Source organism: Cryptomeria japonica, chromosome 9 (assembly GCF_030272615.1).
Source record: "Cryptomeria japonica chromosome 9, Sugi_1.0, whole genome shotgun sequence".
In the NCBI taxonomy this organism is placed as follows: Eukaryota; Viridiplantae; Streptophyta; class Pinopsida; order Cupressales; family Cupressaceae; genus Cryptomeria; species Cryptomeria japonica.
In genome coordinates, this window is record NC_081413.1 from 5846976 (window position 1) to 5865717 (window position 18742).

General features: G+C 36.5%; 1 protein-coding gene across 2 annotated transcripts in view; it reads right to left on the reverse strand.

Moving 5' to 3' along the window:
- LOC131032502 (protein ENHANCED DISEASE RESISTANCE 2) overlaps window positions 1-18742 on the reverse strand; it is a 338782-nt gene that overhangs the window by 268720 nt on the left and 51320 nt on the right. For both annotated transcript variants that reach the window (XM_059210938.1, XM_057963515.2), the window contains 2 exons: window positions 11433-11558; window positions 4997-5031 (listed from right to left, as the gene is read on the reverse strand). In XM_059210938.1, the coding sequence (XP_059066921.1) occupies window positions 4997-5031; window positions 11433-11558 (161 nt within the window). The remainder of the gene's footprint in view (window positions 1-4996; window positions 5032-11432; window positions 11559-18742) is intronic.

The following is an 18742-nucleotide window of genomic DNA, read 5'->3' on the forward strand; positions in this document are numbered from 1 at the left end:
TCGCGAGTCAGGCGAGTTATGGTCAAAACTCGCCGAGTCCGAGTCCCGAGTCAGCAAAACTCGCCGAGTCCGAACTCGCCTGACTCGCGGCGAGTTTGGGAACTCTGATTTGGACCTTCCACTTATGCTTTGGATAAATGGCTCCCATGAATGAGGCAGACCATTCAAGGCTAGCATAACAAGGTCTTTGTCTATCACTTGATCTCCAATTACGCTTAGGTGATCTCTCAATTCTGAAATTTTCATGAAGTAGGTGATGACTGAATCTCCTTTCACCATCTTCACTTGGTGGAGTTGTTGTCTCAAGGCAAGAGCCCTTCTTACGTTGTTAATCTCATATAAACCCTCCAAGGTCTTGAACATATCTCTTGCAGTTGTCATCTTGGAGATGAGAGGCACCAAGTGATCCCTCACGGAGTCAATTAATATCTTCTTTGCTTTGATGGCATTTTTCTAGAATTGCAGTTTCTCCTCATGATCTTCAGGTTCGGATAAATCCTTTTCCTCTATGAATTGAAGAAGATCATTTTCTTCAAGTGCAATGAGCACTCTAAACTTCCATGAGGTGAAGTTAGATGCACCTTCAAGTCTATCTTCGACTTTAAGACCGTTCACCATTTTCGAGACTTGGAGATACTGCTCGACGGAAAGAGAGGAGAGAATACTTAGAAGTTGTATAGAATCTGATCATGATCTTCTTTCACCGTGGCTCTAATACCATGTAAAATTTTAATGATCAGATTATATAGAGATAATTCAAATACAACTACACAAAGTTTATCCTGGGAAAACCTTCCTCTTGAAGGTGAAAAATCCAGCAATGGTATTTCTTATTGTATTTTATCAATTTACAATTTGTCTTTACAATATTGAACACTTCTATTCAGCATTCACAAAGTGAGAGGAATGTATACAATCTGCTGTGTATTAGAAGTGCAGTCCACTCGCTGTCTATGATCCAACTGCTGTGAACAAACAACTGCTATAGATGTATAACAACCTGCTATAGGTATATCACGAACTATTGTAGGTATATCACGAACTGCTGTAGATGAAGAATACAATCTGCTTGATGATTAATCTCAATTGCCAAAGGAGATGGAATGCACCGATCTATATACCCAGTCTCAACATGATCAAGCAACACGACTTATATCAAAAGTCAGCTTCAACCAACACGTCTCATTTATTAGACATCGGTTATATTATAATTAACTTGACTCTTCATAATCACGTCTTATGCCAATGGTCACGACTTCCAATGTGATCGGTGTATTTATTAACGAGTCTTTTATTATAAATGATGTAAATGAGAAATCGGATATTTTAAATGTGTAAGGCCGTTTCGGCCCTATTTGAAGGCAGAGTCGGCCCTGAGAAGTCCGACCGAAGCTATACATCAACACTAGGACTGCAATATTATGAGTGATCTTAATTCGCACTTGTTGCTTGATATGACCTCTTTCCCAGTGTGGATTGATGTCCTCTTTTATTATTTGCTAAAGAAGTTCAATTCTGATTGGATGCCTTATACTATTTCAGATACGAATTACTATTTACTCTTCCCACTCCTTTTCCTTCAATCACGTCCCTCCTTAAATATGCTTCTCTTGTTGCTGAAGAGTTGTGTCTCCTTAGACAATCACCTTCTTTTCAAGGGTGGTGTCTACATAAATTTTCCTTTTGCTCCTTAACTAAAATTAAACATATTTGATTGCTGGATTTGATTGCTAGGCTAAGCTTAATATCTGAGTCTCTTCCTCCTTCCTTTTGTTGGTGTTGGAAATAAGCCACACCCGGACCGACGATGGACTGGTCCAAGAGGGGCCAGTAGCTCAGTGGTAGAGCACTCCAGCAGCGTATGGAAGGTCCTAGGTTCGAGTCCTAGCTGGTCCATGTCTCAACATGGTATCAGAGCCAGGTCCAGGCTAGGAGCCCCAAGCACACGAGAGGTGTGGCTTAAGGGGGGGTGTTGGTGTTGGAAATAAGCCACACCCGGACCGCCGATGGACTGGTCCAAGAGGGGCCAGTAGCTCAGTGGTAGAGCACTCCAGCAACGTATGGAAGGTCCTAGGTTCGAGTCCTAGCTGGTCCATGTCTCAACACCTTTTTCATCCCAAATGAATTTCTCTTCTCTCCCTTTTATATCTCATGTTTGAGGGAGTCACAACTTTTCATTTCATGCCTTTTGACCATTCATTAAACTTAACTAAATTTTAATTATATTAAATTTTATTTTTGTTCTTTTATATTATTATTATTAAATCCTATTTCAACAAGGGGACATTACACTTTCTTGCCTGGTAACCTGCTCCAGCTTATCCGTAAATCAAAAAAGCAGTGAATAAACTCTCTTACTGTCCTTGTTCAAAATTGTACTCTACAGAACTATGCTTCTCTCTGTTTTGCATTTCATCCTTTCCTCTCTTTTCTGTCTATTGCAGTATCCCTATATAATTTTTGTGTAAGTCCCAGGTGGGGGCGTCTAGGTAACTGCTGCAGCCCATGCACGAGTGAATCATTCAAGTGTGATGCCTCTTTTATGGCTTGTAAGTGCTGTAGTCAATGAGTAACATTTGCAGCCAAGTTTCAAGATGTAACAATCAAAAAAAGATATAACTACCAGTTCGAGTTCTTTTATTTGGAAATATTCCCACTATCTACTGTGCCACCATGACTATGAATGTGACAGTCAACTATCAGTATGAGTGTTGCCCCCACTTTGTAACAGCCAGTGGGTAGCCTTAATGCATGCTAATGTCAGTTGTAATAGCTGTAACAGATAGCACTAAAATGAGGTAAGACTGTAATTGCCCATTCCCTGTTATTCAACCTTCAACTAATTCAGCCCCACCACTTGGAATCTACCAAGTCAATGTGTATGCTGCCGCCCTCATTGATTTCATAAGTTCTAAACACCTGTGGCCGGCTTCAAATCACCAAATGGAAGGGGGAGTGTTTCAGTTTGATTGCAAACATACACAAAAACTACAAGGAAACAAATGCAACTACTACCTTGCATCCTGCAACCTAACAGATCCAAAATAACTTCTTGTATAGCAATACCTCATTCACTCCATTGCTTCAACTAAACATAATGAAAATAATAAATATAAATAAGGATTGGGGGCACAATAAAGATAATTAATATTGCCCAAATTCATTGTACCATATTGAGTGTGCATCCAACATATGAAATCATGATATTATGAGTGTACTTACAAAACAGATTCTGCAGGAAACCTTTAATATTGTAACCTCCAGAATGAACAGTAAAGAAGACTAATTTATTGAGGAGTCAAATGTGCATAAAATGAACTAAATTATTGGAGAACCAAATGTGGATTAAACGATCAAATGAAGCTTTTCGTTTATCAGAACCAATCAAGGATTGCATGATTACATATAACACTAGCTTTCTAACAACATAGTACTAATATATGCTTAAGCTTTCTAGCAGCATAGTACTAATATATGCTTAACCGTATCCTCAAAAATATATTGGAGTTGTTTTTAAAGATTTCAAGGAATATGTACAAGTTGCCAGTAGAAATTCTTTGACATATTAACCAAAGAAAACAAGTAATCCCTGTCCCATCCACCACCACCTCTTTTTCCACAAATAAATGTTCCACTAGGACTCCAAGCAAGCCCTGGCAGGGAAGTCCATGACCAAAGATTTGCTAGTCCACCCAAAGTTAACCAGGCTGCATTTTCCTAAGCCAATAAACCACATTTTATTTCCCAGAAATCCCCATTTCTACTCAGGTTGATAACTCACTGGAGAATGTCACAAAGTTTGTCCCTCCTATTGTTGGTGGACGTCCAATTTTCTGGGCTTTTGGAAGATCCCCTCATCCCAATCCCCAAAATCAATACAATAAACAATTTGAGAAATCACAAAGTGACAAATCTACTAACCAAAGAAAGAGCCATTTGTAAATGACAACATTTGGGGCCATGGAATCAAAAACTCAGTTTTAAATAAGGTTTTTTGTTCCACGGAAGAATTAGTAGCTTTTCTTGTGCCATTTTTTTAGCAACAAAATAGAAGGATTGAGATGTTGTAAAACACTTTATATGGCAACACGGAGGCACACTTCACTTCCACCATGCTGAAATATGTGGAGCTATCCATAAAGACTATCAAAGTCAAATTTGTCATGCCCAATTTAAGGAACCACAACCATGACAAGCTCCCTCAACAGACCTGCTGACATCTCCACCAAGGACAGTGAATGAAAGCCATATTTTATTTAAAGGTTTGTCCCTCAACAAGATCAACACACCATGGAATTTCAGATATGCCCTTTCTAAATTTTGTCCATCTTAACTATTACTTGTTTTACTTCTAAAATACTTGCAGTCTCAAGCTTCCCTGCCATATTTAATATTTATAACTGTTTTTTTGTTTTCATTATGCTCGTTGCTATGCCTAGGTTCAGTGCTCTCTTTTCTAATTTGTTGGCTCTTCCCTCTTACTTTGAGACTATAATCTGTTATCTCCCACAGTCTCTCTATTCTCACAGGCCCTCATGCTCTAGATTATAGATGATGTAATATTTTTAAATATATCAAATAAATAATAAATTGAAACTTTATCATAAAAAAGGAATATGTAAAAGTCGATTCCAAGATAAAATACAGTCATGTCAAGAGTAGCTGGATTGAGATTCAACAAATCCTGGAATTAATCTTCAGAAACTACAAAGCTCTCCAGAAAAATATTTTTATTCTACATCACCTATTTCGTTGGTGAATAAAGAGTACCCATATACTTAAGTGAGAAAAGAGGTACAAGAAAGCTGAAGGAGGAGAGGACCAGATTTATAAGCCTAGATCCAGTTCGCCAAAAGGAAAAGAAAAACACAAAAAGTGACAAGAAAGTGCTGTAAGGTACACACTGTGGAACATCTGGAAGCAATAGAAATATGTCTTATTGAACTTGAATACTTGTTCTTTTGGAGACAAAATAAACGAGTAGAAGTCTCTATACCTTGTCATCAGCAACATCCTCAAAAATGCGTATACCTGCAATAATTTATGAAGAGTGAAATAGAAGTGAATATGCTTTCAATATAACAAATTGATACCTTCAAATAAATGAGACATAACATATACCAAAGTTAATCATGAAATCAAGTGATAACCTTTTCAAATAATTATAATTTATTGTGAAATCGTTGTATGCTATTAAGAAGATTCCTATTGGTAATAAAAGTTGGTTCAACCAATGTTCTAGGATTTAGTATGTTTCAAAATCCTAGACTAGGTAGATGTAACACCTACATCAAAAATTTGAACATGGAATTTTCATGCATTATTACATGTTCTGATCAAAATTCTCTGAAGTGAACACTACCTTTTCATTGTTTACTTGGTAACTCTAAACAAAATAGTTGTAGAAAACAATTTTTTTGTATGAGATACAAAAATGTGCATCATAAATAAACAGCAGAAAAACCATGTGTCTTAGTGACAACATTAATACTCAGGGATGGCCCCTATGTTAAAACTTACGGAATCATGGCAGGATCTGGTGAAGGAAATAAATTGTTTAACACTGATGGTATGGATTTGATAATTATTAAAGATATGGAGATAAGGTAGAGATTGTAGTTTCCATACCATGATATAGGAATTACCAACAACAAATTAGAAGTGACAAAATGGCAGCTTCTTATGGTGTGGAAATTGTGTGTTAATATGGTATGGGAATAATGTAATTGGCTTTTTCATGAGTAACTAACATTGAGTAATTTAGGTCTATAGGTGGGACTGTGTGCATAGTGTTTATTTGGGGATCATATTTAATGTTAGTGGTCCTAAATAACATTTATAAGGCTCTAACAAAATGGTGTAGATCTTATAATTTACATATGCATATGGCATATTATAAAAAGAATTACCTTATATAATGATTAATTTTTAATAAAATAATATTATCTTATCAGAAGGCTTGGTACACTCCCAAAAGGTTTTGACTTACCTTTAGCCCCATATATTAGGAAATTCCTATTATATATATTCATCATGATTAGACTTGAGAGGTTTCTGTGAAGCCATTTGGAAGAAAGAATAGATTGTAAGTCTCAAGTCCTTGTGTTTGTAATTGTATAGATATATTGTAAGTTTTCTCATTAAAGATGCTTGTGGGCTAAGTCACCAGGTTCGAATTCGAATTTGAAGTTCGACAACTTTGAAATTCGAATGAAGTTCGATGAGGGAAAAATCCGAAATGTATAAAATTCAAATTAAATTCGCCATATGTAATTTTTAAATTGTTTTAATAAATATATGTAATATATCTATAAAATTGCCTAAATAGTTTAACATTGATAAATAGATTTGAAATTGTTACAAAAAGATGACTTATTTATAAAATATAAACCATAGGAAACATATGCTAGGGCACGAACGACAAGCAAAAATTGCAGGCGAACTTCTCCTACAGGCTGCGACTATCACAGGTCCGTGACTACTTCTCCTACAGGCCGCGACTCACGACAAATTGAAGATGTGTTTAAAAAATATTAATAGAAGAAGGCGGCCAAAATAAAAAATTTAAACAAACAACAACAACAAAAAAAAAAAAATTGAAGTTCAGCGAATTTCGAACTTCAAGGATGAAATTCGGCCGAACTTGGTGACTTAGCTTGTGGGGGTTTCAACTTTATGGATTTTCCCAACATAAACTTGTGTTTCATGTATTGTGTGTCAATATTATTTTTTATGCATTTTATGCTCAATTATTATACCTTTAATTAATTTACACACCTAAAGTATTTTAATTTCTAACAACAAGCCAATTAAAGAAAGACTCCATAACATCCATAAATTTCAAGTTATTATTTTCAAATGCCTTGTCTGTTTTGTTTATGTAGTGTGTAGATCTTACAGCTGGAATTTTTTGCATCGCCTAAAATCTTTGCCTCTTTGACCACTATGATCAACAAGAAAGGTAGCAAAAAGGCTACACAAAGAAAGCTAGACCCAATTACCATTTCAAGAAAATTGTAGGCATATGAAATGAAACGTAATTATATTAATATCCACCGATGACCAAAAGTAGGTTAACCGGACTAGAAGATCCACCATTTAGCTATAATGTCCCAATTCATATATTTTGTCTGGTGCAACTATGTAAACAATTTAAAATTAAAAAAACTAACCTTACTGTTGTGACGTTTTCACACATCGCCCCATTGCAAATGGGGACCCCCCCAATTTGCTTGTTAGCTTAGGCGTTTGCTTAGTTGGCTTAGTTTGGCAATGATTTTAGTCTTTTAGCCTTTTGGCTGTGAGAAGGGTTTAGTATTGTCGGTCCTAGTTAAGTGTGTCAATTCGTCCTTGAAGTGACTTAGAGGGCAAAGTTTGTCCTTAGGGTGTGGTCAAGTCAGGAACTCAACTTTCAATTCTGGGACTCATGAATAGGCATTAAGACTGAGGATTAAGGTCAAATTGCTAAAGTTGTTAAATCTTGTCAAAAGTGCAAAATGTTGTCATTAAACAAAAAAAGATGTAAAATCTTGTAAATGTTGTCAAAAGTTGCAAAACCTGGTCAAGATGTCAAAGTTGCTAGAAAGTGCAAAAATGTTTTCAAGTTGTTGTCAAGACAAATTGATAAGGAATTAGGGTTTTGAAAATGCTAAGCATGGAAAAGATGGAAATTCAAGACATAGACAAGGAAAATTCCTTGTCAAGATTGGATTTTCTGACCTTGACAGGTTATAAATAATGAGAAGATCTTGTAAAAATCTTTGAACAAAATGGTGAAAAGAAATTTTTTGTGAGGAGTGCAATTCAAAACTAACTTGTGGATTTACAAATTAAAATTGTTTTTTCCTTAGCAAAATCCCCAAGTTTTACTTAAAAGTTCTTCACCAATGTTTTATCCAGCTCAAACATGTTTTGGACATAAAAAAGCCAGCTCAAACATGGAATTGTGCCCAATAATCCAGCTCTACCAAGGTTTTGGGCCCAACAGTCCAGCTTAAACATGTTTTAGACATCAAAAATTCAGCTCAAATATGAATTAGCACTCAATATTCCAGCTCAAGTAATGTTTTAGCGCTCAAAAGTCCAGCTCAATTAAGGAATTGCGCCCATGAGTCCAGCTAAGACTAGAATTAGCGCCCACAAGTCCTTAGGTATTCCCACCTGGCACTCATCGCACTTTTTGATACCATTTAAGTGGCCCAAGGGTGGATTTTTTCCAAGTCGGCTACTTTAATGACAAAATTAAAATCTTGAAAATCAAATTAAAACACAAGAATCCAAGTTGGCTTATGTTCATGTGCATTCAAATTCAACAAAAAAAAACTTGAAATTTAAGGCAAGTCAGCCAAATGGAAGAGAGGTGACTTTAAGGGTGAAGAAGCTTATAAATGTCAAATTTGTACATTCAAACATCAATTCAATCCGAATTTAAGATAAATAAAGAGGAGCAGACCTAAACAGCAGAATTCAAACAAGTTTGTATCAACTACCTTGATTTGGAAGCAAATTTTGTCCACTTATAGAGCGAATTAAAGACCAGACTTGGTGCGAATTTGTTAAGGCCTCTTTTGATCAACTTTGAAGGTGTTTCTACTATTTTACAACTCTGATTTAATGCGAATTCGTGCAGACCTGGTTTAAACCCTCAAAATCAGCCCTAAGCAAACTGGATTCCCAGCCTAGAGAGTGGGCAGATTAACCAGATTTAGTGTGAATTCTTCCGACTTCGTCACCTTGCACAACAAATAACAAATCAGACCTTATTCAAGGCAAGGCAAATTTTCCAGCTAGCCCATCCTGATTTAGGGTAGATCTTGTCTATAATTTGATCAGCAGCATCATTTCCAGCCTTAGAAATTCATGTCCAGATTTGAAAAGGTTTTAGGAAGCATAAATTTCGTGGAATATTGTTTTCATTTCTGGTGTTTTGATTCAAATTGTGTTCTTTTTCAGGTTTGCAGCCAGCAATGAAGCGCATGGAGCGTGAGGATGAAGGATTCAACAATTGCAAGGATAAGATCAACACATTCCAAGGCAAGGACATGATTCATATTCCAATGATGAGGTCAAGGAGAAACATCATCACAACTTCAACGATGCAACTTGGAGAAGACTTCACAAGGATTGCTCTACAAGGATGGTGAGGATGAATAAGTATTACAACATCCACATATGCAAAAGGATGAACAAAGATGCAATCACAACATGGATGATTCAACAATGTAAACTTGCTCTATGATGGAAGAAGAGTCATCAATAACTACAACGATCTTGAATTACCTTCTAAAATCCAAGATCTGAAGGTCAAAGTCAGAAACATTCAAAGATATCATTGAGATGATACTGCTACAAGGAAATCAATCACATCAAGGACATGTTCCACAAGAAGACAAATTCGTGACATGATGAAGATGAAGGTGAGATAGGGACAACACTATGAAGAGGAGGATGACATTCACCATTTGACAAGGAATTCAAGAAGATGCTAAAGAGGGATTCCATCACATGAACATCTCTATAATTGCATCAATGCAAGACAAGTTCAAGGATAATGAAAACAAAGACAAGATGAATGCATCACAAAGAGGGTGAATACCAAACGTCAAGAAGATGGAAAGTGAAATATGATCAAGGATGAATGAGAGTTTCAGAAGAGTTAACCAAAGTTAGAAGAAACTTGGTCACCAAGATGATGCAATTTGGACTGTGAACTAGCACAATCAAGCAAGCAAGCTTGGAAATGTTGAGTTCACAACGAGGGTGAATACCCAAATGTCAAGAAGATGGAAAGTGAAATATGATCAAGGATGAATGATAGTTTCAGAAGAGTTAACCAAAGTTAGAAACTTGATCACCAAGATGATGCAATTTGGACTATGAACTAGCAGAATCAAGCAAGCAAGCTTGGATATGTTGAGTCTCAAGAGATATGCATGCTGCTGTGGTGCCTAATCATTCTCAACCAACCAAATAGTTCCAAATCAAGGCGTCCATGTTCAATGTACCTGACTCATCTTATGACGAGGATAACTACCCATGTGGAAGGCACAAATATACCTGACCTCATTTCTCATTGGTCTGAATTCAAGGAAGAACATGTGTCCAAAATGCTGTAATGATATCATTGGTCAAAGAGGAGTTAGTTGTAACTAACCCTAATAACGGTTTTATTGTTAAATCTCGGCCATTGATTTGCAATCAATCTTGGCCTTTCATTTGTAATTGGGATGACTATATAAGGCATTGCCTTCTCATTTCTAAAGGTTAAGGTTTAATAGTCAGAGAATAGATAGTTAGCAGTAGAGTAGAAGGAGAAGAAATTGTTGCCAAGACTTGATGGAATAAACATACAGCGACAATCTGGTTGTAAGAATAGTTTAAGACTCTAAAGCTCTAGGAAAATGGTACAAATATTTGAAGAAGAAACCCATAGATGGTAAGAAAATAAGAAGCAAAAAAAGGAAACTGAGAAATGCTCAAGCCAACAAAAATGGCTTGTAGTTAGCAAGCCAGAGATGGAGGCAACAGATATCAAGATGGAGGTGCAAGGAATCAGAAATATGCCAAAGAATGTATTGAATAATCAGGATGTAATGAGATCTCCAAACTACAACTTTGAGATGGAAAATCTATACTGTGTCTTTATGCATGTAATTTCTCTTTGTTTACTTCTATATGCTTGTGGAAACTGGAAAGTCGATGACCATTATATGAAAGCACAGAAACGCACTGTAGTTTTTGCTTTTAAGTATCTTTCTATTCATCATGCTTTACAAAAATTAATAAAAGTTTTAGGCAATAACTTTACATGGATAGATGCGACTGCTGGCAACTTTGCATAAGGCAGAATTTGGTTTTTTAGGGGTGAGTGGAAAAGTTGACAGAAAAGTTACCTTTACTGCCACTTCACAAAACTGTACATGAGAACTTAACCTCATACAACCTCTCATTCAATTCTTTTGAGGACATTATTGTTTTTTGAGTATTCTCTCTCATTTTCACAATGTCTCTAAAACATGTTCTAAACCTGCCTCTTGCCTACCAAAAAAAAAGCCACTCAAGACAACAGTTTTGGCACAAGTAGAAAAATGGTACATATTTACAGCACCCTAAAAGATTGATACACATACAATATATTCTCTCAAATTCACACCATAGACAAATCAACAGAAACAAGACACAGTTCAAAATTCTTCACAGTAGAGTTCTGGTTATGTCAGAAAAATCAAACTACATAATAATTAAAATTGTTAGTTACATTGTGTTGTTCCCATGCAATTTGACAAAATTAGCTGCCATAGAGAATGACCAGAAACATGATAGTGAACATCAACTATGCAGACCAATTACAATTTACAAATTAAAGTACTAATCACCAATTACTTAGTATTTAATCACATACAAATAAAACAACACAAAGTCAGAGTGGATACCATTAACAGTATGAATGCACTTCCATTTGTGAGGATCTACCGCATCTCCTTTATTCTCATCCAAGTACATTTTTTTATTTGAAGCCCTATCGAGGTCAGATGATTGCCTAAGGAGTGTCTCTGGACCTGCAAGCAAAAATTTGAATGATCATCAAACATTAATAATATCCAAAACACTAAACTCAAGATATCCAAAGCAATTACATCTTACCTCATTAACTTATGTGCAAAAGGAAACATAAAAGAGAGGAAATTTATTACAATCATGATTTTTAAAAAGGACTTCACATGAAAGCATTTTTTTCTAAATCATAATAAACTTGGTTGCATTGTTGATTGGTACCGTTGCTCATGACCTTCCATAAAATGACCATTTGGCAAGCAACAATGATAAAACCTAAATGTGTTAACAGCTACTCTCATCTTTAAAAATACAAGGTAAAAATTCACCACAAACATTAAGCATAAAGTCTGCACAACACTGAGATCCAGATGGATCACAGAAGGGCCTGTCTAAACATTGGATGGAATTATATACATGCAAAACATTTAAATCCAGTATATTGTACTATTGCACCAAATTGGATGGAATTATATGCATGCCAGAAACAAGCCCAAGACAAACACAAAAAGACGGAGCTTTCAAAACTGAAGACAAAAACAAGAGAACTGTAATTACACAAGCAATCACAGTCCTAAGTGACAGATTTCCCAAAAATTCCAAAATCTCCATAACAAAAAAAAAATATTATATACCAGTTATCAATCAGCCTCGAAAAAGCAGGAATTAGCATATCTGTGTAAACATAACTTTCCAAGAAGATGTGTGCATTTGACTTCTGAGGGCTGAAAGTGGTACTTCCTATGTTGAAAATAAGTTGGACCTTTGCAAAAGACATCTTTCAGTAAAGCAATTGTAATATTAGTATTCTATGGCCATTAACTCTAAATTACATGCTCGTGACATATTCCATAAAGTCCATACAGTGCTTAAGCTTTGAGCAAGATTCAAATCTGAAATAAGTTGTACCCATACTACACATTTATAATGTGCTAAATTACAAGCTAAAAGCCTAAAACCTTGTCTTTTCATCAAATCAAGCAGTAATGTTTTCTCCTTTTTGTCTATGGTGTTTTGTCATCTGGCATTTGTATCTTTGTGTGGTCAATAATCAAAGCTTTCAAATAAAACTTCACAGTGAATACCAAAGGAAAATTAATGAAAAGGTAATTTGAATGTTACTAATGGAAAATATGCAAGATCAGCCATATGCAAATTTGTATGCCAAGTATTTGAAAGAGTATGATGTGAGACTTCTTTTGTATGTTGATGATCTTATTTCAATTGCCAAGCCCACTCAAGGGTTACAACAGCACTTATATACCGCTGAGCACTTTTGCAAAGAGGTGGGAATGCATATTAAACACTAGCAAGACCAAGATCATGGTCTTTCCAACAAAAAGAAAAAAAAACAGCTGAACTACTATTCTCAAGGAGTTTTCTTAAAGAAGTATCAGAGATCAAATACCTTGGGATCAACTTCAACAATAAACTCAACTAGAAAACTTGAAGAAGGAAGGGAACTTTGGGAGGTTGGATAGCACTTAATGATTTGCAAAATAGAAGTAGATAAGCAGATCAATTTGGAAAATGAAAATCCTATTTGGAATCAAGATGCACCCTATTATGAAAAGTAATGACACAAAGAATGATTATCAAGATATTTAATGTTAATAAAGGAGTGAAAATCTCCATAAATAAAAGTTACAAACAATTATCCGATATGGATAGGATCGACAACTAAGAAACCAGATGACAAATAAAAGAATAAAGAATATTCCTAAAGTCTATCCTAATAACTTAAGTGACCATTAAAACTAAAAAATACAATATTATTTTAATACCCTCCCTTAATGGTCAATTTGTCAACTTTATCAAGCTTATCCTGAAATTTGACAAATTTGTCAAGACTCAAAGACTTGGTAAGAATATTTGCAGCCAGGTCCTCAGTTGGAATGTACTGCAACATCACTGATCCATCTTCATCAAGCTAGCGTATAGAATGGCAATGAAGCTCCACAAGTTTTGTATGCTCGTGGAAGACTAGATTCTTGGCCAAATTTAGCATCCCTTGATTGTCACAATACAAGGGTGAAGGCCCTACTTGAGATGTGCATGTCTAAAAGCATCCTCCATAGACATACTACCTCACATGTTTCTCTGACCATTCCCAGATATTCTACTTCCGTCGAGGAAAGAGCTACTGCCTACTGCTTCTTACTGTTCCATGTGATTGCACCCATACCAAGACTGAAAACATACCCAGAAGTGGACTTCCTATCATCAATATAACTTGCCCAATCTGAATCTATGAACCCAACTAGTTGAGGATCTTTGCTTCTACTATATAATATGCCAAATTTGAGTGTCCTTTTACATATATCAGCACCTGCTTTGCTGCAACCCATGTTCTACCTTAGGTGTTGTCATGAATCTAGAAATTTAACTCAGACCATAGCTCACATCAGGTATAGTGGCTATAAGAGAGATAAGGCTGCCCACTAGTTGCCTGAATGCTAACACATTGACCACCTTTATGTCTATTTTGGCTAAAAGCTTCAGCCCTTTCTCCATAGGTGTAGACGAGATCTTGCAATCTGCCATTCTGAACTTCTCTAGCAAACTCCTGGCATATTTAGACTAAGAAATGAAAATACTGCCACTTGTCTCCCAAACCTCTACACCAAGACAATAATGTAGGAGGCATAAGTCTGTGCTATCAAAATCCTTGCTCAAATTTCATTTGATTAGCTCAATCAAATGTACCTCACTACCTATTATTATGATATCATCCACATAAATGACTGGAAGGATGATGTCATGGCCCATGCTTTTGATGTACAAGTCAGGATCTAAAGGACTTCTCCCAAACCCCTATTCATCCAAATACATATCAATCTTTACATACCATGCCCTAGGTGCCTACTTCAAGCCATAGAGAGCCTTTGTCAAATGGCATACCTAATGCTCCTTTTCTACAACATGAAATCCCTAAGGTTAAGTCAAGTACACTTCTTCCTCAAAGGCACCGTTGAGGAAGGCACTCTTGACATCCATTTTGACTTTCCAACCAAATTGTGTTGCCATGGCCAAAACTAGATGAATGGTGCTCATCTTTGTTGCACGAGCAAAGGTTTCCTCATAATCAATACCTAATCTCTATGAGAATCCTTTATCCACCAACCATGCTTTGTACTTGACTTTATACACCCATTTGCAACCAATCGGTTTCTTCCTTGGAGGAAGATCTAAAAGAACCCAAGTCTTATTCTTCAAAAGACTTTGATCTTCAATTTTCATGGCCATTTCCCATTCAGGTTTACCTTTCACCTCTGCAAAACCCTGGGGCTCATAAACACTTTGAAGGTTAGCCATAAGAGCAAAATTAACTGTATTGTGCCTACTCTTGCCTCGAGATGATCTGGCTTCAATCATTTCATCATCCCAAACATCACCAATGACTTTATCCCAACACTTAGGTCTCTTTGAAGAAACCCCTCCATCCAAATCAATGTGGTCATCACGATTGAGTTGTCTAATACTATATCACCTAGATGTTGATCCATATTCTCCTTAAGAAACTCTTCTGGCACAAGTAATGGTTCATGTCTGGAAGATTCTACATATTCAAAATCATCAAAGTGCCCCCCTTCAGGTGCAGCTAATGGAAGTTGGACACCTAAATCTTTAGCCTTCAAAGGCTGATCTATAGAACTTTTGATGTCAAAAAGAGAGCTGAAAGGGCCCAACTTCTTCATCAATCACCACATTCTTGCTAAATGTCAAACAATCGGTTTCCACATTAATATGCCTATAGGCTTATAATGATCACTATACCTTGTGTTCATCAACTTTTGACTCTTGGAGTCGAGTTTGGTTTGTTGGAGTAAATATGGTTTATCCTATTTCACTCTATGCTTAAGTTTAGTTAGGCACTAATCATTTAGTTGTTAGAAAAACATTATTTAATATTTCCTAAGTGCATTGATATTTGTAGTGGGGTAGTTGGACATTACTTACTCTCTACCTACTCTCATCTGGGATTGAGACACATGTCATTATATAGTGTTCTCTCACCTCTAGCCTTTTGCTTTATAAGCAAGGCTTGTATACATTGTTTAGCATCTCGATATCATCATTATTTCTGGCGAAATACTTTTCTCTCCAATGTGAACATTATATTGTTGTTTGTGGTCCTGTAGTGGAGTCTTTTCTCCAACATGGTACCAGAGCTTACCTCTAGCGTCTCCTCCCACATTTAAAATTTCTTTCACCAGTCTTATTTCAGGTTCAATTTTGGATGGTTTCATTTGCAATTGGCGTATTGATGCCCTGAATTAATTACAAATCCCATTTAGGCAAAATATTCTTGCTTTTTATCAGTTTGGAACAGGTTGCACAGATAATACGATATTATTTTGCCCAAACCCTACTTTGGTTTGTACCTCTATTTATCAATTTGATTATCAATATCTCTATTTTGCTAGCTATTTCCTACCGACAAATAGAGTTTTTGGTGAAAGAGAGGACTTGTTATTATTGCTACGGCAGTTATACTTTGCAAATCACATAGTTGATATTTCATGGTGTATCCGCGTGGGGCCTTTGTCTAGTTATAGGCCCCAATCGGCTTTCTCATTTTATGACTGATTGATTCAATTATTCCATTGTGATTAGCAGTTATTGTTGCATTTGGATCGTGCTATTTCTAATTGATCTTTTATGGTATCGGCCTCTTGCCTTGGCTCGGCGATTTGCATCCAGGGTGGCAGGCTTTATATCTATTGCAAGCGTAGTTTTGGTGGTTTTTTAAACCTTTGTGGTTGGAGCGATCTGTAACAAGGTCGACGACCCACTATTTGGTGGATATTTTGCTTTGTCGAGTGGCTAGCTTTTTTACTAAGCATTGTTGGAGGCGGTCTTATCACCAAGCCTGCATATTATTTGCCAGATCTACAAGCATCTATTGGACGGCAGTTTCTCCATTAGTCGACTCTTCTACCTATTTGGCAGATCCTTTGTTTGCACAACATTTGTCCTGCTCAGGCCGGCTATGTTTATTTTGGGTGGCAGTTCCCATTCATGTTCAAGGCATATCCTCATTGATTTGTTGAACATCATTCTATGTTTTCCTTCATTGGGCTGATATATTTAATATTATAAAGTTTTTTGCATCAAATATTTCATTTTGCAGTTTCAACGATTATTGGTTCTGGTGAAAAATCTTCAATGGGCCCACAAGTTAGTAGTGTGAGCATTGTTTTTCCCCAATCGAGTGCTTTTGCATTGGAATTAGTCAAGCATTTATAACATGAAGGTTGCTTTGCACATTTTATATATGGCAACACTTTCCTAATGTGATTGAGTTCATGAGCTCACGATTTCGGTTGTAGTTTGACCAATTGTTGACTGTAGAGATTGCTCGCGGCTTGGCGCAAGCACCCGCCAATATATCGACTCACCATCTGATCCGCACCCCTTATTATCAACCAATCAGATTTAGCCGCATAGGCTATATTATTTTATCATTTTTTGGAAAGTCTTCATTATCATTATGTGTTGGCTTTATCTCTAAGATTTAATTTTTTTGAAGAATCATTATAGTTGAAAATAGGTTTCTCTTTAAGGAGGGACTATAGGCAATGGAGTGGTTTCATAACCATTCATCTTAGTGATCATCATTTATTACCATATTTGTATAATCTTGTTCCTTTTCTTGCCATAATTTTATAATCTTGTTCCTTTTCCTGGGACACCTTGTGTGAATCTTATTTGGAAGGGTCATAGTGCTAAGATCTTTAGAGTTATTTTTATCATGTCAATGATGACATATTGAAGTCACTTACTCATTTTCTGTGTCCTCATACTCTTTGGACTCACATTCGAGAGTAATATGTGATCATGATACTCAGCCATTCCTTGATGATCCTATTATCGATTCTAATGTACCTCTTCATTCTTCAAACAAGATAACTCATGTTTGTAATCCTTTGGAGGTGTTTGAAACTTCAAATGAGGTTGCCGTTATTTCACAGGTTTTTGATTCTTCATCAAAGATAGTTGATCAGCCTTCACTTTCATTGACTGCTTCTCCAAAGTCATTTGAGACTTCCATCATTCCTGATCAGCAAGGTTATCATTGTCTTTCAGATTCGGAGGACACATTTGAGGGTTTACCTCTACTATTTGATGAGAATTGAGGTATAACTATTGTCTCTTCAACGTTGTCTTTGGAGCTTGTTCACAATCAGTTTCCAATGGTTCCTTGGTTGTCACCTTCTATTGTGATTGGGTGTGCACCTGATTGGTTTGTGGCATCCAAGGGTTTCACAACATATGAGCAGATTTTCAGAGTCATCATCATTCCTACATTTGTACTTGGATTATCTTCTTCCCAAGGGGAGAAATGTTGTTTGTAGGCATTGGACAATGTTTTGTCTTCAAGCACTTAGCATTTTTGCAAGACATTATCCATTATGGGGGGCCTATGTAGTCTCTTTTTTTTCCTTCTTATGGGGGGATTCTTGTTTGTATATACATGATGTATGTAGTCCTTGGGGGTGTGATTGGGTCCTCCATCCATGCATCTTGTTTCTTTTCTCTCTTTTGGAAAACCCCTGGACCCTTATGTATGTGAATCTTGGAAATTGGATAAACCAGTATCCATAATTGCTTCTTAAACTTTTGGCTTCTGGAGTGAGTCTCTGATGGGTTCCTCCTTGCATTGTTCTGGTGATATACATCAGGAACGCATCATTTACCCGCCTAAAGTGGGCCTTCTCGCTCATCTGCAGTTGTGGATAACAGTCATAGGACTTAAACTCATTTTCACCATTGCCTACTATGCTTCTACAAATCAATCTAGTGTATCTCTAGTTTCTTGCCAGTAGGTAGCCTATGTAGGAGCTCATGTAAAAGGACTTCATCCTTTCCAAATTCTTCAGTTGTTCATCAAGATTATCACTGATTATTCGGGACCAATTGAAAATTTTAACACCTGAGGTGATCTCATCAATGAAGTAGTACATCCATGTTTCAAATGGCGCACCCATTACTCTGCTCAACAGCAAGATGAGATCACCATAGTCTTCTTTGAAGTCAGTGCAGAATAATTTCTTTGGTACCTTCTTAAGACTGGGTCTCAACTTCTCTCGCCATGACTTATTGACATTGGTTGCACAGAATTCAGGCTGATCTTCATAGTCTTCTGGTTTCCTCCTTGTTTTATAGGAAGTCTTGTTGTAGCTCG